We start from the raw sequence: 22315 nt of genomic DNA on the forward strand, positions 1-22315 counted from the left end.
GTCTCTTGTCCAGTAGGACACTCATGATTTAATGGCCACGTCTGCTCGTAAGGCTTTACCTTCGTCTTCTCATGTCAGCAGACCTAAGTTTGACACACCAGCGGCAAGGTTTACCCCGCCTTTTCGTGGCAGAGCTCCCAGTAGGGGAGGCTCTCGTGCCGATAGCAAGCGAGGCAAGAAGAGAGGATCTAAATCCTCACGTGGCAGAGTCTGACTGCTCACGTCCTCAGACAGCAGTAGGTGCCAGATTGACCAACTTCTGGCAGGCCTGGGAGAAGAGGGGTGCAGACCGGGAGTCTGTTTTGTTGCTGAAGGAGGGTTACAAAATTCCTTTTGTACGAAGACCTCCTCTGGTGAAAGTTCCGATAGACCTCTCTCCCAGGTATCGAGAGGAGGCAGAGAGACAGGCGTAACATCTTCAGGTGTCTCTGTTGTTGGAAAAGGGGGCGGTGGTGAAAGTCTCGGACCTTCAATCCCCAGGTTTTTACAACCGTCTCTTCCTGGTTCCGAAGAACACAGGAGGTTGGAGGCCAGTGCTGGATGTAAGTGCTCTCAACGTGTTTGTTGTAAAAACAAAGTTCACGATGGAGACCACCAAATCCGTTTTGGCAGCAGTCAGAGAGGGCGACTGGATGGTCTCTCTCGACTTGCAGGATGCGTACTTCCACATTCCGATACATCCAAATTCTCAACATTATCTGAGGTTTGTGTACATGAAGGTGGTGTATCAATTCCGAGCACTGTGCTTCGGCCTCAGCCCTGCTCCTCTTGTTTTTACAAGGCTCATGCGGAATGTAGCGAAGTTCCTACATTTATCGGGGATCAGAGCCTCCCTGTATTTGGACGACTGGTTACTCAGAGCGTCGTCCCGTCATTGCTGTCTGCAGGACCTACAGTGGACTTTGGATCTTGCGAAAGAGTTAGGCCTCTTGGTGAACATGGAGAAGTCGCAACTGACTCCATCCCAGACCATTCTCTATTTGGGGATGGAGATACAGAGTCGAGTTTTTCGGGCTTTTCTGTCTGCCAACAGGATCGAGCAGGCTTTGCTCAAAGTCCATCTCGTGCAAGAGAAAAACCGTTGCTCTGTGAGAGATTGGATGAGCCTCCTGGGGACTCTTTCATCTCTGGAACAGTTTATCTCTCTAGGGAGACTCAACCGGCGCCCTCTCCAGTGCCACCTAGACATCCATTGGAACAAGGAGAAGAGTTTAGAGACTGTCTCGATTCCAATCTCCGATCCAGTCAAGACTTGTCTAGCTTGGTGGGACAGCAATATAAGACTTCGGGAAGGTCTTTCTCTGGCAGTCAAGAACCCAAACCATGTGTTGTTTTCAGACGCATTGGATTTGGGTTGGGGGGCGACTCTGGACAATCTGGAATGCTCGGGTCTTTGGTCCGCAGACCAGAGGAGTCTTCACATAAGCTGCAAAGAGCTGTTAGCAGTCCATCTAGCGCTAAGGAGTTTCGAGAGTCTGATTCGAAACAAGGTGGTGGAGGTGAATGCAGACAATACCACGGCCTTGGCTTACTTATCGAAGCAAGGAGGCACTCACTCCCACTCTCTTTTCGTCATCGCAAGGGACCTTCTCATTTGGTCAAAAGATCGAAACATCTCTCTTTTGACGAGATTCGTCCAAGGGGAGTTGAATGTCTTGGCGGACTGTCTCAGTCGAAGAGGTCAGGTGATTCCTACGGAGTGGACGCTCCACAAGGATGTGTGCGAGAGACTTTGGATGACTTGGGGTCAATCCACCATCGATCTCTTTGCGACCTCGATGACAAAAAGGCTCCCGACTTATTGCTCTCCGGTCCCAGATCCAGAGGCGGCCCACATAGACGCTTTTCTTCTGGACGTTTATGCCTTTCCACCTTTCAAGATCCTAAACAAGGTGCTGCAGAAGTTCGCCTCTCACGAAGGGACCAGGTTGACGTTGGTTGCTCCCCTCTGGCCCACGAGAGAGTGGTTCACAGAGGTACTTCTATGGCTGGTAGACGTTCCAAGAAGTCTGCCGTTGCGTATGGATCTCTTGCGACAGCCTCACGTAAAGAGATTTCATCAAAGCCTCCCTGCGCTTCGTCTAACTGCCTTCAGATTATCGAAAGACTCTCTAGAGCTCGAGGGTTTTCGAAGGAGGCAGCTAGAGCGATCGCGAGGGCTAGAAGATCCTCTACCATCAGGATCTATCAGTCGAAATGGGAGGTATTTAGAGACTGGTGCAAGTCCTCCTCTATTTCCTCTTCCAGTGCCTCTGTAGCGCAGATTGCGGATTTTCTGCTTTATCTGAGAAACGGTCGCGCTCTCTCTGCATCCACCATTAAAGGCTACAGAAGCATGTTAGCTTCTGTTTTCAGGCATAGAGGTTTGGATCTTTCTAATAACAAAGATCTTCAAGACCTGCTTAAGTCTTTCAAGACTTCCAAGGAGCGTCATATTTCGACTCCTGCTTGGAACTTGGACGTGGTCCTACAGTTCCTTATGTCAGACAGGTTTGAACCGTTAAATTCAGCCTCCCTGAAGGATCTTACCCTCAAGACACTTTTTTTGGTGAGCTTGGCTTCAGCGAAAAGGGCTAGTGAAATACATGCTTTTAGCAAGAACATTGGCTTCTCCGCTAATAAAGCAGTATGTTCTCTTCAACTTGGTTTTTTGGCCAAGAATGAACTTCCGTCTCGTCCTTGGCCTAAATCATTTGAAATCCCCAGTCTTTCTGAGATTGTGGGGAATGAAGTTGAAAGAGTGCTATGCCCCGTTAGAGCTCTTAAATTTTATTTATCCAGAACTAAACCACTACGAGGTTGTTCAGAGGCTTTATGGTGCTCCGTTAAAAAGCCCTCTTTGCCCATGTCTAAGAATGCCTTGTTTTATTTTATTAGACTTTTGATTCGGGAGGCGCACACTCATTTAAGTGAGAAGGATCGTAATTTACTTAAAGTCAAGGCTCATGAAGTTAGGGCGATAGCAACTTCGGTAGCGTTTAAGCAAAATAGATCCCTTAAAAGTATTATGGACGCGACCTTTTGGAGAAGCAAGTCGGTGTTCGCTTCATATTACTTGAAAGATGTCCAGACTCTTTATGAGGACTGCTACATGTTGAGACCATTCATAGCAACGAGTGCAGTTGTGGGTGAAGGTTCTACCACTACATTCCCTTAATCCCAATATCCTTTTAATCTACTCATGAAATTTTTAATCGTGTTTTGGGTTGTACGGGAGACTAAGAAGTCTTTCGCAATCTTTTTGATTTGGCGGGTGGTCAAAATATTGTTTCTTGAGAGTGCCCAGATTAAGGATATTGATGAGGTCCTGTTATAGGGGTGTTCACCCTGGATATAGCAGCTCCTGGGAGTCTTTCAGCATCCTAAGAGGATCGCTGGGCTTCGTGAGGATAGCGGACTAATGAGGCAGAGTAATCATCAGAGTCAGCTTCCTTACCAGGTACCTATACTTAAGTTTGTTTTTTGAATATTTGTCAAAAACTCTTGAGTATATACGCCTTTATTGTTTTAATACTGGTCTCTACCCACCACCATGGGTGTGAATCAGCTATTTATATATTCACCGGCTAAGTTTAATATATAAAAATGATATTTTCAATTTAAGATAAATTTTTTAATATACTTACCCGGTGAATATATATAATTAAAGGCCCTCCCCGATAGAGACCCTACGGACTGAGAAGAACTGGTTTGGTTGAGAAGTATATGCGGTATCTGGCCGATAGTCGGCGCTGGTGGGCACACCCGACAACCTTCATGGCGATCGCTCGCGAGTTTTTGGAATCTGTCGACCGTCGGAGACGTAAGCTATATATATTCACCGGGTAAGTATATTCAAAAATTTATTTTAAATTGAAAATATCATGTTACTTACAAATTTGTTATATTTGTTTCTGCAAGAAGGCAAAGCAAAGCAAAGAAACAGGTTAGATGGTGAAAAGAATGTAAATGATCCAACCCTTATGCTCATCCCTTCCCCTTTTTACTACCGAATATGCTTCAGACAGATAATAAAGATATGCTCAAGCATATCGGTCATGCTCTTCATCAGCACATTCCAATGATGGATGTTGACCTCAGACCTAAGGATGTCGGACTAACAACAACTATGGTAGAGCAGACAGGATCAAACGTGCAAGCGACATATGCCACGAAGAAGAGCCAGTCAAGGACAGCTAGGACTTACTTCTTCAATAGGCAGTGTCCCCCGGTAGGCACATTCCGCCTCTACTTTCGATCATGCAAGGTCTTCCCCTCCAGTTAGGCATGCACATAGGCCAGCTCCAAGAATTGCCCCTCCCCCACCCCTTTCATCCTGAGGCGGGGAACAAACCACCCCATTCCAAGCAGACAATGTCAAGAACGAGATCGACGCAGAGGGAAAAGACGAGGACAACTACCCCACTAGGAGGGACATTCCACCCATGATGCCACCTGTAGGAGGATGCTTGTAACCGAGATGGAGGAGGTGGTGTGATTGCAAGGCGGAATTGTGGACTAGACAATTTTCATCCTGGATACCTCCTCCCATTCAGCAGCTCTCCCCCTCCCCTAATTTGACCATCAGTAACGTCGTCGTCCTATTACCAGGTCAGACGCCTTCGTTGCCTCACAGACTGTGCGATAAAGCCCCAGTACCAGTTTGGGACCTTTCCAATCCTATCTCTCCATGTGAATTTATATGAAGTTGCTTGGTGTCATGTAAGGGCACTGAAGGTAGTTTTACTGGTGGTCTTGATACTTCAAGCGTATCACTGCCTTCTCATTAGCCCCAGCAAGAACAAGAGGGAAGTATCCAGACACTGTTCCTTCTGGCCATGTGAAGCTGTTTGATTAAATATGCAACTTTGGTCAGTAGCCTACCTCTGCCATCTCAAGTAAGAACTCACAATCTTAGCCTTGTCAATAGCCTTCTGTTTTACCTGTTGGTGTACGTAGGGCTAAAGGCTATTCTGAAGGTACCAGACCCCCTTTGCGTCTGTACCTTACCTTACAGACATTGGCCACAGACCCTTGAACCCCTTTTCTTTGATCCTGCATTGGCTGCTCAGTAGTTGTGTGTCACTCCCAGTTCCCTCACGTGACTTAGTATGCTTTTCGTCTAAGGTAACACATCTGGCATAGACCTAAGTGTTGAGGAGAGGTAAAATAACCTTTTACCTCTTTCTTGATCCTACCTGGAAGGAATGCAGCAGCCACAACCAATACACTCTGGTTGGACATCTGATGAAGGTGAGTTACAAAACAGAGCACCTTTCATGCAGACGACATCTGCTGAGAAGCAACTCTTACATTCTCCTGGCAAGTGGGAAGATAGATCAGTTTCTAGCCATACATGTCTGTTGATGTGCCCCATGTCTATGTTAAGAAGATAGGTTCCCAGAGTCCTAGTTCTAGCTTCCTTTTATGCGAGTATTGGCTGAGGCCTTAACAGCTTCCACAGTCCCGAATTAGTTGTTGGGAGGTTGTTAGAGTCACCTTTCTTGCTTCCAAATGGGACCAGGAAGGAAAGGAGCTTTCTCTTTGGTTCTTGGGGACTACATTCTTCTTACCAATTAGCAGTGAGAAAGTCTCACTATTTTAAAGGACGAAACATTTGCATAACCAAAGAAATAATTAACAAATTTTAAAAGTACAGTAATTTGTATTTTTTCCCGCTGTATGTATAAACCTGATTTCTTTAAATTGAATTTCCCACTTCAACTATTCCTCTCGATTCAAGGCCTAATGACAAAAGTGGCTACTTCGTGACAGGTACGGGGGAGGGGCTTCCTCCGTATGCCTCCTGTTGTTAATCACCTACCTTGTTAAGGATTCAAAAGCCTTTCCAGCACCCCTTGTTTGTATAGCCAGGAAAAATGCCAATTACTTTTAAAATGGTTTATTATAGGTTTCATTTGCAGTATTAGAATAAAAGGTGACTGTGCCAATGATAATGAAATTTATATTTTGCAGGTTTATTACTTGTTTATCATGCCAGTGGAAGCCGTGCAAGACTATGTGGCCGCACTTGAAAATTTCGACCAGAAGGTTTCCCAGAACAGAAAGACACTGGTGAAAATATATGGAGATACATTGAATCAGGTCACTGCAGCCTGTCATCATGAACAAAATGTTATTACTAAAATTGCAGGTATAGTATATGCTAAGCACACAATTTTTTTATTGTTCCATATATAATAGAAGTCTGGTATTGTGATGAAAGAATAATTTTCATTGTAAAAGTGTATTACTGTACTAATAATATCCTGGTTGTTCATCTGTTGTCCTACTCTGCTTTTCGTTGATTTGCTATTCTTATAACTACGTATTTAGTTTGAAGACATATTTTAGGAGAAACTGGTATTTTTCTATTTGGAGAACTTGTTAAATAGCATTTGTTCCGTAACTGAAATACAAACTACGCTATTTACATGGGGGTAATTACTTCGGCGTAGCTGAATGACGAGCCATAAGAATTTTAACGAGGGTTTACTACCCCTCTGCTAGTTAGGGGGGATAGGGAGGGTTAGCCTGCTACCCCTCCCCCTCACACACACCGGTGAAAGGCTAACTTTACTTTTGGCTCGGATGGCGATCGGATGTCTCCGCTCCCATCCTCACTTGACGGCCATTATTGGTTTGTCTTTTTAACTTACCTTTTCTTATACTTAATATATTTAAACATTAATGATGTTTATATATATTTTTGTGTATAGAAAATAGTAAGTTTCCTTTGCTTTCGGTGTTGTGCGGTGTGTGTTGTGTACGTCTACGAGAGTGATTGCCGGCTTAGCCAGGCCACCACGATTTTCTTCTTGATCACGGCCGTTTCACTCTTAGGCCACCATGGTTGCCTTCGTGGAGTACGGCCCCTCTCTTGAGGTCGTTCACCTCTTACTCCGTACTTCGCCTACGATAGCTTCTCAAGCAGAGTCGCTATTTCGTTTTATTTATCCCAATTATTTTTATAAATATAATTGTATTTTTAACTTTTCAGCCCGGGGCTCACGTCCCTTCGGGGGTCGGTGATCCTTGGAACATTCAAAGTCAGTTGCATAATTATAATGTTATAACTCTGTTTTTGTTAAGTTTTAACGTCCCCCCCCTCACCCGGGCATGCCGGGGGGGGGGGGGGGGGGGGGGAGGGCGCTTACCTACTTTCGTTCTTATGTTTTCCTTTCCGTCTGGGTTTCTCTTCGGAGTTTCACCCGGGGGAATTTCGCCCATTCAGGGGGATAGGGGGAGGCAACATTCAGGTTCGTCCCTGAGGTTTGTTGCCAAGACTCAGAACCCGGGAGTGTCGGACCCGCTGTTCGACTCTTTCCAGGTTTCGAGTCTCCATCCTGTAGCAGATGACCCAGACCATCTCCTACCTTGCCGGTAGGGAGTCTGAGGTGGCGTCCTAAGAGAACGGCTGCGGTTCGTCTCCAGGCTCAAGCCTCGTTCGTGGACCCTGGGAAACGAAGAGAAGGGTCTCCAGGAATACCATCTCGGCCCGGATTCACAGGGTGTTACACCCGGCCTTGAATCCTGACCCTTCTCCGTCGCATCGCCCTAGAGCCCATGATGTCAGGGGTGTAGCTACGTCCTTGCCCTTCATGGAGCATAATTCAGTGACGCAGGTCCTACAAGCGGGGATGTTGAAGCTTCAGACCATCTTCTCAGCCCCTTACCTGCAAGACATGACCCACAGGAGGGTCGATACGTTTCTATCGCCCCTGTGGTGGCTTCACAACAGCTGGTCTAAACCTCAGGCTCCTTGATGGACAAGTAGCAGAAGGTTGAGGGCATTGTTACCTGGTGTTAGTCTGCATGAATGAAAAGATCTGTCTGGCCCTTATTCTTTTCTTCATCCTCTCCCCCCTTGGAGAAAGCAGCATCCTGGGTTCTCTGCATAGCTGACCTCAAACCACTGCAGACTTCCTTGTGTTCCTAGTTTGTTCCGTAACCGAAATACAAACCACGCTATTTACAAAGGGTTATTACTTTTAGCGTAGCTGAAATGGCGAGCCATTAGAATTTAACGAGGGTGTATTACCCCCGCGCTAGTTAGCGGGGGGTAGGGGAGTGGTAGCTAGCTACCCCTCCTCCCCCTCACACACACGTGAATACTCACTTTAACTTTTGGCTCGGACTGTGACAGACGTCTCTGTCTTGGTCCTCGCTTGGCAGCCATTGTCTGTTTTGTCTTTACTTAATCGCTTACTTTTCTTTTACTCAATATATATGTAAACATGTTTTCGTGTTTGTATATATATTTGAGTATAGAAATAAGTAAGTTTCCTTTTCAGATGTGTGTGTGTAGTGTACGATATCTACGTGGAGGCCTCGGCAGTTAGGCCACCACGGCGTATTTTATGGGTGGCGATCGAGTTTGACTTATGTCTTTCTCTCTCTCTCTCTCTTGAGGTCGTTCACCCTTTTACTACGTGTTACTACGCCCTTGTAGCCTAGCTTCCTTTCCGTGTGGGGGGTTGCTACGTCGTACGTTTGTATCAATTAGTTATGAATCTAATTGTAGTTGTTTTTTTTTGTTTTTTCAGCTTGTAGAACGATTCCTTTCGGGGTTTTCGTTCTTTCTTTAGTGTTCATTCATTTTTAAATTACATAATTACATAGTTACATAATTATAATTGTTATAATTCTGTTTTGGTTACAGCTCTCCTTCCGCGAGTGTAAGTGGTTGTGAGGGCACGTGCCTGTTGTGTAATTCTTGTTCCTTTCCCTCGGGATTCCTCTTCGGAGCCTTCCCGGGGGAATGAATGTGTACTAATATTATTTGTTTTATTTTTTTTACAGTTACCGATCTAGTTCGTTTCTGTAATATAGCAACGGTGTGAGCTGTCTGGTTGAGTCCTGGGGATTCGGCTGTTGCTGCCTCCCCCTTGTATTTTCGTCAGGGGCGTGTCTCCTTCTACTGGTAGTACTCCCGTGTCGACGGACAGCTCTCCAGTTCATTTTAGAACAGTCAGGAGGCTTGCCTCCTTGGGCGGATAACTTTCCTTCCGAGGGAAGTTTTTCCTGTCCAGGCTTGAGTTTTTCCCCTTTTGGGGGGTTCTTCTCTTGCCTTTTTTTCGTGCGACTATGCTCTTGGTGCTGAGCGGTCGCACCTGCAGTTTCGCTCAAGGGGCTGGGCAACTGCAGGAGCTCCTCTTTGGAGGATTGCTCCTTTTAGGTCACTGGCTGACCAGTCTCTTCCACGAAGTGTTTCTCTTTCGTTCGCGAGAGAGTACACTCATAGAGACTCCTCTTCGGAGGTTTCTTCTGTTGCCGTAAGGCCCTCCGTCCGCCTCGTCGTAAGGGCCTCTCATCTCCCTATAAGGGTGCTTGAGGCGCCCTTTTGGATCTCCGTTTGCAGCCTACAACTCCTTTTTTTCTTGATCTTCCGCCTTGGTGCAGATGGACAGCAGTCTGATCTCGTCTTCCGACGGGCAACGGTCTTCCCGACGGACAACGGTCTGCCCAACGGACAGCGGTCTTCCGACGGACATCAGTCTCCCGGCGGACAACGATCCCTTCGGGGCAAAGGGTTGCCCCCACGGGGGTTCTTCCCTTGCGTGTCAGGGTTTCCCTGCGCACCCTTCTGCTCATCAGCGCTCTCCTGTTCGTCAGCGCTTTCAAGATGATCTTCCCTGCGGTTCCTGTTACGTGCTCTGTGCGCCCACGTTCGCCCTCGCGATCTAGAACTTCGGTTCAGGTCGGGGTCAAGGACTCTTCTTCTTTGCGCAGGCTTCCACGCGTAGCCTTCTGCTCGTCAGTGATCATCAGCTCGCCAGCGATCATCAGCTCGCCAGCGATCATCAGCTCGCCAGCGATCATCAGCTCGTCAGCGATCATCAGCTCGCCAGCGATCTCCGGATCGCCCACGTGTGTTACAGCTGGCACGCCAACGTTCTCCAACACTTCTGAAGGAACATGGTTCGCCAGCTACTAGCTCACCTGCGCATGCTGATCGCCATCGCACGACCTTCAACTGCGGATGCTGATCGCCATCGCGCGACCCTCAACTGCGGATGCTGATCGCCATCGCGCGACCCTCAACTGCGGATGCTGATCGCCATCGCGCGACCCTCAACTGCGGATGCTGATCGCCATCGCGCGACCATCAACTCTGCACGATCGCCCGCTTACGCATGCTGCTCCTCATCGCATAACCCTGAACGATCGCCCTCCTGCGGATGCTGATCACCATCGCACCCTTTCACGCGATCATTCACCTGCGCATGCTGCTCGCCATCGCACAACCCTGCACGATCGCCCGCTTACGCATGCTGCTCCTCATCGCACAACCCTGAACGATCGCCCTCCTGCGGATGCTGATCACCATCGCACCCTTTCACGCGATCTTTCACCTGCGCATGCTGCTTGCCATCGCACAACCCTGCACGATCGCCCGCTTACGCATGCTGCTCCTCATCGCACAACCCTGAACGATTGCCCTCCTGCGGATGCTGATCACCATCGCACCCTTTCACGCGATCATTCACCTGCGCATGCTGCTCGCCATCGCACAACCCTGCACGATTGCCCGCTTACGCATGCTGCTCCTCATCGCACAACCCTGAACGCTCGCCCTCTTGCGGATGCTGATCACCATCGCACCCTATCACGCGATCATTCACCTACACATACTGCTCGCCATCGCTTACCATCATGTGGTCATTATCGCCAGCGATCTTCTTCACCTACGCGGCAGCATGATCCCTCGCCGTCACGCCATCGCTTGCGTTCGTCGCCTCGGACACGTGTTCATTTACCTGCCCACCCTCACGCCCACTCGCCTGCGCGCCGGCGCGATCGCTCGCCTGCGCGACCGCTCGCCTGCGCGCCCGCGCGACCGCTCGCCTGCGCGCCCGCGCGACCGCTCGCCTGCGCGCCCGCGCGACCGCTCGCCTGCGCGCCCGCGCGACCGCTCGCCCGCGCGACCGCTCGCCCGCGCACCCGCTCGCCTGCGCGCCCGCGCGACCGTTTGCCCTCGCGCGACCATAGTTCGCGGCGAATTCCACAGCCGGTGGTAGCAGCAGGGACGCGTGCTCCTAGACGGCACTCAGGATCACCTCCATCCAAGCACAGGTTGGTAGTGCAGGACGAAGACAGGTCAGCACAGCATTCTTCCCCACCTTCTTTTCAGGCAGGTACCGTCGGGTCCACTCAAAAGGATCGCCCGATCCCTTTCACCTTAGCGAGGATTTCGGACTCTGTGTCCTTGTAGCAGCAGACATGGTTTGGTCCGCTGGCACGGGCGTTAATGAGGGTTATGAAACCAGCACTCGCCGGCCAGGGTAACAAACCAGCGGCTGTCTCTCCTACGCTGAAGAGAAAGAGAGGAGTGGACTTCGTGGTGACTTCCCCCAGGGCGAAGTTGGTTCCCAAGAGGTCGGTCTCGAGGGTCCCCTCTCCTGCACGAGTACTCTCTCCTTCTCCCGCCCTGGAAGGATTTTTGGCGGGGGGGCTTTCCGTTCAAGATTTCTCCATCGGACAAGGGGTGACTGCTTACCTCTTCCTCTGGGAGCTTACCAGGTTCTTTCCCTCCTCGGTTACGGCCCGAGGTTTGGTTCAAGGAAGCTACAGGAAGATCAAGGGTACTTTCCTCCTCTCGAGCTCAGAGTCGTCGTTAAGTATCTACTTGCGGACAAGCTCGATGTTGTACCATCTGGACGCGCTGACTGAAGGCTTCCTTCGGGTGTCTCATCTGTGGAGGTCGACGACCTCAGACACCCTTCCATTCTTGAGAAGAGTTTTGTCTGTGCCCAAGGACAGAGGCTTAGACAGCTGCTGTGCGGAGTAAATCAACTTCCGGTTTCACTCCTCCAAGGCGCTTTCTTCCAGACTCTGCAGGGCTCCAGCGCCCTTTTCTTTCAACCACGTCGGCCTAAGTTATCGGCTACGACAACTGGGACAAGGTGTCCAATTGCAGTTTCCTCCTGTCAGGAACAGATGGCACGGGAGACTCCCCCGGGGGGGCATAGTCCTAAAAGGAGTTCACGAACTCTAGGATTGCAGGTTTTTTCGCTGGGAGGATGCTTAAGGTTACTCATCCGAATGACAGCTTCCCGATGCCCATTCCCGCACAATCTCTGTGAGTAGCCAAGGATATCGTGCCTGCCGTCTCTGTCAGCGAATTCAGTGTCTCTGAACCTCTATGCCGTAGCGTCAGCAGAGTTTCCCGGTTGGGCAGAATGATCCATACCTTAGGCGAAGGTCTTCCTTAGGATCATCGACGGCTTCACCCCCGGCCCCCTCAGTCGATCCTTTCTTGTAAGGAAGGATCTGAGAGGGGATGTCCATAGTCGACCTCTCAGCCCTGATCAAGTTTGTCGAACAAACTTCGGCCAGCGTAGACCAGCAGAATCGATCAGACTGGTAACGAGGTGACAGGACTCCTTTAACCCTGGATCGGAAGGACGGGTACTTTCAGTTTCCATTCCATCCATCTTCCAGGGTGCTTGTCGAATTCAGCCTAGACTGCAAGTATTCCTGCTTATGATGCAGTGTGGCTATCCCGCCGTGGCATAGCAGGTTTGTTTCCCCAGAGAACTCTCCCTGCCTTCCTCTTGGCCGCTCAGGTGCAGGCTTCCGCCTCCTCTGCTGTTTGGAGGGCTGGTCAACTCCGGTAGGCTCGGGTTTCGACCTTCTTCAGCGCCGGGACAAGCTTCCGGATGCTGACCATGAGTGTGGGCTTATGGTATTTTGCTTGGAGCCTTCTCTTCCTCTGCCTCAACATCTGGAGTATCTGGCCATGATATTGAGTCAACCGCCTTACCACATTGGAAACCCCGCTTCTCGTCCGTCCAGCGAGGTTAAGCAACGAAGCAACGTCGGTACTTGGATGGGTGACCACCTGGGGACGCCAGATTCTGTTACCGCATCCTCCGAGCCTTCCTTTCGGTTGACTGTGGCAAGACTGAGGAGAGTCGCAGTACCTGTTCTCAGTCAAGCAGAGCTTTCAGCCCTACCTTGGAACGTTTCCTAGTTCTTCTTTCCTCATTGACCCGTCTATAGTCCAAACGGTCGCCTCAGGATAAGTTCCATGTGGGGCGATCCAAGTTCCGGTGGCTTCAGGCAATGTTTAACCGGACTCCCTGGCCCTATGGGACCAGCGGAACTATTAAACCTGCAATGGGTGTTGACCTATGGAGCCTCTTGATGGTAGTGGATATTCTCGTCCTTTCCCCACATTCTTGATGCGGTTCTCGGACTCGTCAAAGGAAAGGGGGGGGGGGTGCATGTTCCGGTCCTGGCCTATGGTCAAGACCTGAAGGATACCTCTCCATCATTCAGGCAGGCTTAAGGGCCTTAGTCTGGCCCCTCTTCAGATCCTACCGCTCCTGCCAAGTCGCCCCGTTGCGCGTCGACTTCATTCTAACCAGCAGGGGACGCATTTTCACACCTTCACATCTTGCAGTAGGGATACCAGGATGATTGAGATTCTCTCAATTCCACCATCGGCTCTCTCATTCCAGGCAGGGGAATGTTTCTCTCAGACTATCCGAGCAGAGCCTCATAGAGAGAGTGTACCTAGGGGTCTTTGACCTTGGGTAACCAGCAAGTGCTGGTCTGGGGGACCTGATCGCGACACCTTGGAACCTCAAGCTTCCACTAGTCTTCCCCCCAGTCTCAGACCCCGAGACTCTGGCAAGATGCATTCCGGTGATGGTGGGACAACTTCGACGCCTGCGTCTTCCCTCCTTTTTGTCTGCGGACAATGGGTCTCAACAAAACCAGGTTGTCTGTCAACCTTTCAATGGGAGAGCTCCACTGGGACTATGCGCAGAACGGTTTCTGGACCCTCTGCTTCCCCTGACGGAACTCCCGGGAGAGCTTCTCCCACGGCGCAGACTACTCAAGCAACCACACTGCGACATCTCTCCCGAACCGGGGCGTCGCTTCGGCTTCATGCCTGGAGACACTACGCTTCCTCCTCTAGAAGAGACAACCCGCTACAGTCGCGGTACGGAGGTCGCGTCATCTGCGATAGTCATCCACAGGGGTCTCCCAGGCAAAGTGAAGAGTCTAAGGTGGTGGGTGCCGTGGGAGATATACCTCTTCCCGTGAGGCCTCTTCTCCAGCAATAACGGTCTTATTGCCTTTCGGCTGGAGGAAACTCCTTTCCGCTCTCGGCAATGAAGCCTGTCGCTCAGCCTTTCCCTGACCTTCAGGCTTAAAGGAATAACTTTTTCCTGCCCGCTGGATCTATCCTCGCTCATGCGAAGCTACGATCGTCCCTGCCCTAGTCGGAGGAAGACCTCCAACTTGGAGCATGGCTCGGACTTTTAGTCCTTTAAGAGATCTTCTCAAGACCCTTTTACGACAGGCCTCGGATTGTATTCCGCCTTGGGTCTTCTGCTCACTCTGGCCACGGCCAGTGTGTAAGCAATCTTCTTGGTCTCTTACTACTCCCCCCTTTCTAAGGAAGAGGGGAAGGCAACATTCAGGCTCGCTCCTGAGTTGTTGGCTAGACTCAGAATCTGAGGGTCCCGACCCTTCGGTCCGATTCATTCAAGATTTCGAGTCTACATTCTGTGTGTGATGTCCCAAGACCTTCTCTTTCTTGCCAGTAAGGAATCGAGAGGTTAGCGCTGGGAACAGCTGCAGTTTGGCCTCAGTTGCAGCCGATTTGGGAACACAAGGAGGACATGGGGGGAGAGTCACCAGTATACCTCTTCAGCCCGGACTCGAGGACATTCATCTCGACCTGTCTTCAGACCCTCCCCCGTCACGTCGCCCTACAGCACGATGTTGGATACATCGCAACGTCCCTCGCCTTCGAGTAATACTACTCTGTGACGCAGGAGCTACAAGCTGGAGTCTGGAAGCGTCTGATGACCTTCGCAGCCCGCTTCCTGCAGGGCGTGACCCACAGGAGTCTCGATACGTTTTCTATCGCTCTGTGGTGGCTACACAACTGCTGGTCTAATCTCAGGCTCCTTTTTGGACAGGTAGCAGAAGGTTGAGGGCATTGTTATCAGGTTTTAGTCTGCATGAACGAAAGAAGTATGCCTGGCCCTTACTTCTTTCTTCATCATCCCCTCTACGGGGAAGCAGCATCCTGGTCTCTGCATAGCTGACCTCGAACCTCTGCAGGTAAACCATGCTTCCTTGTGTTCCGAGTATTGAGTCAATACTGTCGCGTCCCCCATACCCTGACGAGGTGGTATTGGGAACGTCCTAACCCAGAGTTCCTTCTGGAACTCCAGGTCAACTGCCTAGGACGGGTCACACTTCTTCCTTCACACACAAGCTTACGTAGGCCACATGGTTCCTTGCGGAGCAAGGAACTTGTGAGGTGCAGGGACTCCTTTTCTCGAGTGTGACTCACTCGGATTCTGAGTCCCCGGGTAAAGCCAAAGCCAGTATGGCTGGGGACTTTCCACCCTTCCTAAGGGATAAGTCACCCTTTGTAAATAGCGTGGTTTGTATTTCGGTTACGGAACAAATGACAAATTCGAAGATAATTTGTATTTTTCCTAACCATACAAACCTTAGCTATTTACACATTTGCCCGCCAGCCCTGTCCCCCAAGACAAGTCCTACCTCTAAGTGAAAGTGAGTATTCACGTGTGTGTGAGGGGGAGGAGGGGTAGCTAGCTACCACTCCCCTACCCCCCCGCTAACTAGTGCGGGGGTAATACACCCTCGTTAAATTCTAATGGCTCGCCATTTCAGCTACGCTAAAAGTAATAACCCTTTGTAAATAGCTAAGGTTTGTATGGTTAGGAAAAATACAAATTATCTTTGAATTTGTCATATTAGGTGTAATACTGTCATGTCCCCATACCCTGACGAGGTGGTATTGGGAGAGTCCTAGCCTGGATTTCCTTCTGAGGAACTCCAGGGCAACTGCGTGGGACAAGTCACTTTTCACCTTCGCACACACCTTACGTAGGCCGCAGCAGTTTCACAACCGCCAGTGAGGAGCAGGGATTCCCTATTGTCCGAGTACTTGATCTCTCGAATATGGAATCCCCGGGCAAGCCAAAGCCAGTATGGCCGGGACTTACCACCCTTCCTAAGGGTTAAGTCACCCCATGTAAATAGCGTGGTTTGTATTTCAGTTACGGAACAAATGACAAATTCGTAGATAATTTGTATTTTTCCTAACTATACAAACCTTAGCTATTTACACATATTTGCCCGCCAGCCCTGTCCCCCAAGATAAATCCTACCTCTAAGTAAAGTGAGCCTTTCACCGGTGTGTGAGGGGGGGAGGGGTAGCAGGCTACCCCTCCCTACCCCCCGCTAACTAGCGGAGGGGTAGTAAACCCTCGTTAAAATTCTTATGGCTCGTCATTCAGCTACGCCGAAGTAATTACCCCCATGTAAATAGCAAAGGTTTGTATAGTTAGGAAAAATACAAATTATCTACGAATTTGTCATGTCAAAGCTTATGTAGAGAAATTGAAAAATTTGTTAAGTTCACATTAGGCTGGCTTAGTATTTGATATTGAAGGTTAAGATTTATTTAATTTCAGGTGAAGTAGAAGAATTGCAGAAAAAAATTGCTAGTATTCGTGAAGATGTCGAGTCTGTTCGTACAGATAAAGATCGGGCAGGAAGGGAGAAGCAGAAGTTACAGCATGAACATGAACAGTTGAATCTTCATATCAATGAAAAGGTTTGCTATTTTTACCTCAATACTTAATGTTAGGTTAAGGTCTTTATACTGTATGGGTAAGGGAATGAAGATTCTTGATTTTAGATGTGATTCTGTTAGAATAAGTTTTTATTTATTAAAGTGGTCTACTGAGACTGCGCAATCATATCAAAACTCCTAGGGTTCTCTCAAAGAAGAAAACAAAGGCACTGTATGAAAAGTAAAACGGTAGAAAATAATGAAGCTTTTTGGCAGTAAAGTTGCTTCATGGAACCTATAGTGGAGTGTAATACACAGTGATCAATTTGTTTCTACATGAATACAAATCCGCGTCCTTTAATAGGAATATGATTTCAGCTGAGCTGGTTGTAGTTATTGGCATGTGGAGGGTAAACCCTGACAATGGGCTCTACACTCACTTCTGATTTTTGCTGAAAGCTGTACAGACTTACTTCTTTCTGCCTCATCTAGCTGATAACTTTTTTGCTTTTTCTTTGCTGTTTGTAATGAAGACTACATGTGCTGACATGTGAGTGTGATTGTAAACCTGGCAAGAAATGTGACAGGTTTATGAGCAAGCCTGCTGTGTATTGTCATCTTTTTGTTTTTTGCAAGGGCATGACTGTTCGCTGTCATCCTCTTGGGATGTGTGTAATGTGTGGCCTTTGCAGTGGGTGGAGTTTGGCAAGAAGACTGAGACTCTTCAACTTCTAACATGGCAATGCACATACTGATGACAAAGAAGCTCTTTAGCTCCTTTTCCTCTCCTTCCTCTTCTGAACCTGTTGTGCCTTCCTCAGACTCCTCTAGGGTCGGGTTTTCTTGAGGAATTCGGAAAGGAGAGATTGGCCTGTGTTCAGGGCTTGCTTCAGGGAAAGCTGAATTATAGCCTTCCTTTGCCTTTCCCTCAATGTTTGCCGGCAGCTGGGCCTACCAATGACAATGCGTGCAACAACCTAAACATGGGAAATTTGTGGCCTTCATTGGGCATTGCTGGTGTGCCGTCTCCAAATAAGCTTCTTAAGGTGCTAGCTGATGCCAGGGCCTTAAAGCCTTGCCCTGTTGCTCCCTCCCTCTCTTCTCCTTCACCTGCAGAGGGTTTGGAAGACATGACTACCATTGATGTGCTCTCACCTGCTGTTTGAAGGATCCTTTGATCTTGCCTGCTTCAGTATCATAATTGCAAACCCCCAAATCTTAGACAGAAATTTAGTACATACATACATCATCATATACCAAAGGCACTTCCCCCAATTTTGGGGGGTCGCCGACATCAACAATGAAACAAAACAAAACAAAAAGGGGACCTCTACTCTCTACGTTCCTCCAGCCTAACCAGGGACTCAGCCGAGTTCAGCTGGTACTGCTAGGGTTCCACAGCCCAACCTCCCACATTATCCACCACAGATGAAGCTTCATAATGCTGAATCCCCTACTGCTGCTACCTCCGCGGTCATCTAAGGCACCGGAGGAAGCAGCAGGGCCTACCGGAACTGCGTCACAATCGCCCGCCATTCATTCCTATTTCTAGCACGCTCTCTTGTCTCTCTCACATCTATCCTCCTATCACCCAGAGCTTTCTTCACACCATCCATCCACCCAAACCTTGGCCTTCCTCTTGTACTTCTCCTATCAACTCTTGCATCCATCACCTTCTTTAGCAGACAGCCATTTTCCATTCTCTCATCATGGCCAAACCACCTCAACACATTCATATCCACTCTAGCCGCTAACTCATTTCTTACACCCGTTCTCACCCTCACCACTTCGTTCCTAACCCTATCTACTCGAGATACACCAGCCATACTCCTTAGACACTTTATCTCAAACACATTCAATTTCTGTCTCTCCGTCACTTTCATTCCCCACAACTCCGATCCATACATCACAGTTGGTACAATCACTTTCTCATATAGAACTCTCTTTACATTCATGCCCAACCCTCTATTTTCTACTACTCCCTTAACTTCCCCCAACACTTTGCAACCTTCATTCACTCTCTGACGTACATCTGCTTCCACTCCACCATTTGCTGCAACAACAGACCCCAAGTACTTAAACTGATCCACCTCCTCAAGTAACTCTCCATTTAACATGACATTCAACCTTGCACCACCTTCCCTTCTCGTACATCTCATAACCTTACTCTTACCCACATTAACTCTCAACTTCCTTCTCTCTCACACCCTTCCAAATTCTGTCACTAGTCGGTCAAGCTTCTCTTCTGTGTCTGCTACTAGTACAGTATCATCCACAAACAACAACTGATTTACCTCCCATTCATGATCATTCTCGCCTACCAGTTTTAATCCTCGTCCAAGCACTCGAGCATTCACCTCTCTCACCACTCCATCAACATACATGTTAAACAACCACGGCGACATCACACATCCCTGTCTCAGCCCCACTCTCACCGGAAACCAATCGCTCACTTCATTTCCTATTCTAACACATGCTTTACTACCTTTGTAGAAACTTTTCACTGCTTGCAACAACCTTCCACCAACTCTATATAACCTCATCACATTCCACATTGCTTCCCTATCAACTCTATCATATGCTTTCTCCAGATCCATAAACGCAACATACACCTCCTTACCTTTTGCTAAATATTTCTCGCATATCTGCCTAACTGTAAAAATCTGATTCATACAACCCCTACCTCTTCTAAAACCACCCTGTACATCCAAGATTGCATTCTCTGTTTTATCCTTAATCCTATTAATCAGTACTCTACCATACACTTTTCCAACTACACTCAACAAACTAATACCTCTTGAATTTCAACACTCATGCACATCTCCCTTACCCTTATATAGTGGTACAATACATGCACAAACCCAATCTAGTTATCAACACATAATCCATTAATGCCTTTACTACTCTTCCATTTGCCACTCTTACCCATGTATACTTATTTTTATCTTTCTTTTTAAAAAAGCTAGCACTTATTACCATCTCTTGTTCAACACACATATCTACCAGTCTCTCACCACTCTCATTTTCACCTGGTACGCCATACTTCCCAATGACACCTTCTACCTCTCCAGCGCCCACTCTAGCATTTAAGTCACCCATGACAACTACATAATTCCTTCTACCCAGTCCTTCTACACACCTAATTAATTCATTCCAGAACTCATTCCGCTCTTCTTCACTTTTCTCACTACCTGGCCCATACGCACTGACAAACGCCCAACATTCCTTACCCAACCTAACCCTTACCCACATTAATCTAGATGATATCTCCTTCCATTCCACTACTTTACCTGTCATCCATTCACTCAGCAATAAGGCCACACCCTCTCTCGCTCTTCTCTTTAGTGAAAGAGAAAAAAAATCATACGAGCTGCAAACCCCCCCCCCCTCCCCTCAGCACACCTGTATTTTTTACCTCGCTCTCTACTGCTGACCTTCCAGATGTTGCTCCTGCCCAGAAGAAGTTGCCAAAATCTAGTAAGACCATTTAGACAGAGTCTTGTGAAGCTTTGGCCAATCTCTCCTCATATGTGTGGGAGAGGGGGTGCGATACTAAGAACTGACCCAGTCAGAAAGGTGCATCAGTACATGATAACGGAGCTCACGTTCTTGCTATTGTGGACCGAGCACATGCACTTTTGGTCAGGACATAAGGCACCACCTTCTTTCCCTTCCTCCTGGACTTCTGAGGGACCCCTCAGGATCTTTCCCTAGAGAGAGAGAGAGAAGTTCACTCATAGAAGAGGAGCCCACGATTGGTTTTCTTGCTCGTACGAGCAGCAAGATCTACCCTAACACCAGTGTAAGCGATGAAGATAATCCAAGATCTTGTGATTAATCCCTTCAACATCGTTCTCCACATGATTGATTCTATTGTGATTGGTTACCTCAAGATCATTCTTCATGTGTTCAGATACCTCGTGCTTGTTCTTTGAATGATCGTGAATATTGAGTTACTAAGGAACTAGGTCATCTGTACCTGTTATATCCCAGCACTCCCAGTCAATGCGCCGAGATCCTTCCTTGCACCGAAATCTTCCTACTCGCCAAGACCGTTTTATGACACGTGATCTTCCCACATGCCGAGACCTTCCAAGTGATTGACGGCAAGGCTCCTCACCACCCGATGACAGGCACTCGCTAAAGAACCTTAATACTTCATCAACGTCTGAGGGCTTGAGAAACAAAGCCAATTCGTTCTCCAAAGGGAGTCTGAACGTCGGTTTGACAACCCTTTAACGTCTTCAAGGTAGCTTCCTAGTTCCATGCCCTGTCCAGTTTACAAATGGTCTGAAGGGCAGGAAGATTCTATTAAAGTATACGTCGTGACCCCTTCTCACAAAGGGGAGAAGGAGTCCCGGGACATCATTGATCCAATGGCTCTCGATTTCGGTTCAGTGCCTATGGAAGTGGAGAATCCCACGGCTGAATCCCTGTTTTTGTCAAGGTTCTTGCATTCATTTTAGGTAATAGGTAGTAGGTTGGCCAAGGCACCATCCAGCCGTTGAGATACTACCGCTAAAGAAATATTGGTTGCTTTGACTGTCCAGACAGTAATACATTGGGTCTCTCTCTCTCTGGTTATGGTTCTTTTTTTACTTTGCCTACACATACACTGAATAGTCTGGCCTATTCATTCCACATTCTCGTCCGTCCTCATCCATCTGACAACACTGAGATTATCAAACAATTCTTCTTTGCTGAAGGGGTTAACTACTGCACTGTAATTGTTCAGTGGCTACTTTCCTCCTGGTAAGGGTAGAAGAGACTTTAGCTGTTGTAAGCAGCTCTTCTAGGAGAAGGGCATTCCAAAATCAAGCCATTGTTCTCTTGTTTTGGGTAGTACCATAGTCTTCCACTGTCTTGGGGTAGAGTTCTCTTGCTTTAGGGTGCACTCAGGCACACTATTCTCTCTTCATTGTTTTTATATGACAGATATATTTAAACGTTGTTACTGATCTTGAGATATTTTATATTGTTATTCATTACTTTTTTATAGCCTATATGATTTATTCATTTCCTTCCTTCACTTGGCTATTTTCCCTATTGAAGGCTTTTGGTTTATAGCATCCTGCTTTTCTAACTAGGGTTGTAGCTTAGTAATTAATAATAATAATAATTCATGAGTACAATGACCTTTGGGGAGACTGCTATGGCTCCTGTCAATGGGGGGATTATGCCCTTGAGTTGCCTTGGTTGCATCCTGCTTTGGGACTTAAAATGGAGTAAATTCCCAGATTCTACATGGCCAGAGGATGCAGGCCTGTCTACTCTGTTCATTGATTTAGCAGTAGCTACGCTGATGGTAGGGACCACCTTGTTCTCGGTATTTAATTCTGCTTCCTTGGCCAGCCTTTAGGCGACCCCTTTGATCGGCCACTTTCATGGTGCAGTCGCCTACATTGCCACAACCCAGGATTTGGCAGATCCCGAGATAAGGGTGAACTACTATACATCAACTTGTTCTTTCTGGTGAGAAGGCTGTTACTTCCTTGGTGCACCAGTCAGCAAACCAGGAGGCATACTGAGTCCTGAAGAGGAGGTATGCTTTCGCTTCAGGTTTGGCCAGGCATTTTCGGCAAGAGGAGGCATTATCTCTGAAGAATGCCCCAGTGGTGAAGACTGCAGCCCTTTTCCCACAGAAAGACATACAGGTAATAATGGTAAAGTGAAGGAAGGAAAGCCATAGCTCCCTTATCCATCGTGCAGTTACCTTTGAGAGCCTAGACTCTTCAAAGGCAGCAACAGCGAGAGCTTTGA

At 48.1% G+C, this 22315-nt stretch overlaps 1 protein-coding gene across 1 annotated transcript in view; it reads left to right on the forward strand.

Annotated features, from left to right (window-relative positions):
• The window catches only part of LOC137657013 (kinetochore protein Spc25-like), a 58333-nt gene that overhangs the window by 10460 nt on the left and 25558 nt on the right, over positions 1-22315 (forward strand). The window contains exons 2-3 of the mRNA XM_068391364.1: positions 5956-6133; positions 16455-16597. Of these exons, the coding sequence (XP_068247465.1) occupies positions 5974-6133; positions 16455-16597 (303 nt within the window). The 5' untranslated portion in view covers positions 5956-5973. The remainder of the gene's footprint in view (positions 1-5955; positions 6134-16454; positions 16598-22315) is intronic.

The sequence above is a fragment of the Palaemon carinicauda genome, chromosome 18, assembly GCF_036898095.1.
Source record: "Palaemon carinicauda isolate YSFRI2023 chromosome 18, ASM3689809v2, whole genome shotgun sequence".
Taxonomy (NCBI): domain Eukaryota; kingdom Metazoa; phylum Arthropoda; class Malacostraca; order Decapoda; family Palaemonidae; genus Palaemon; species Palaemon carinicauda.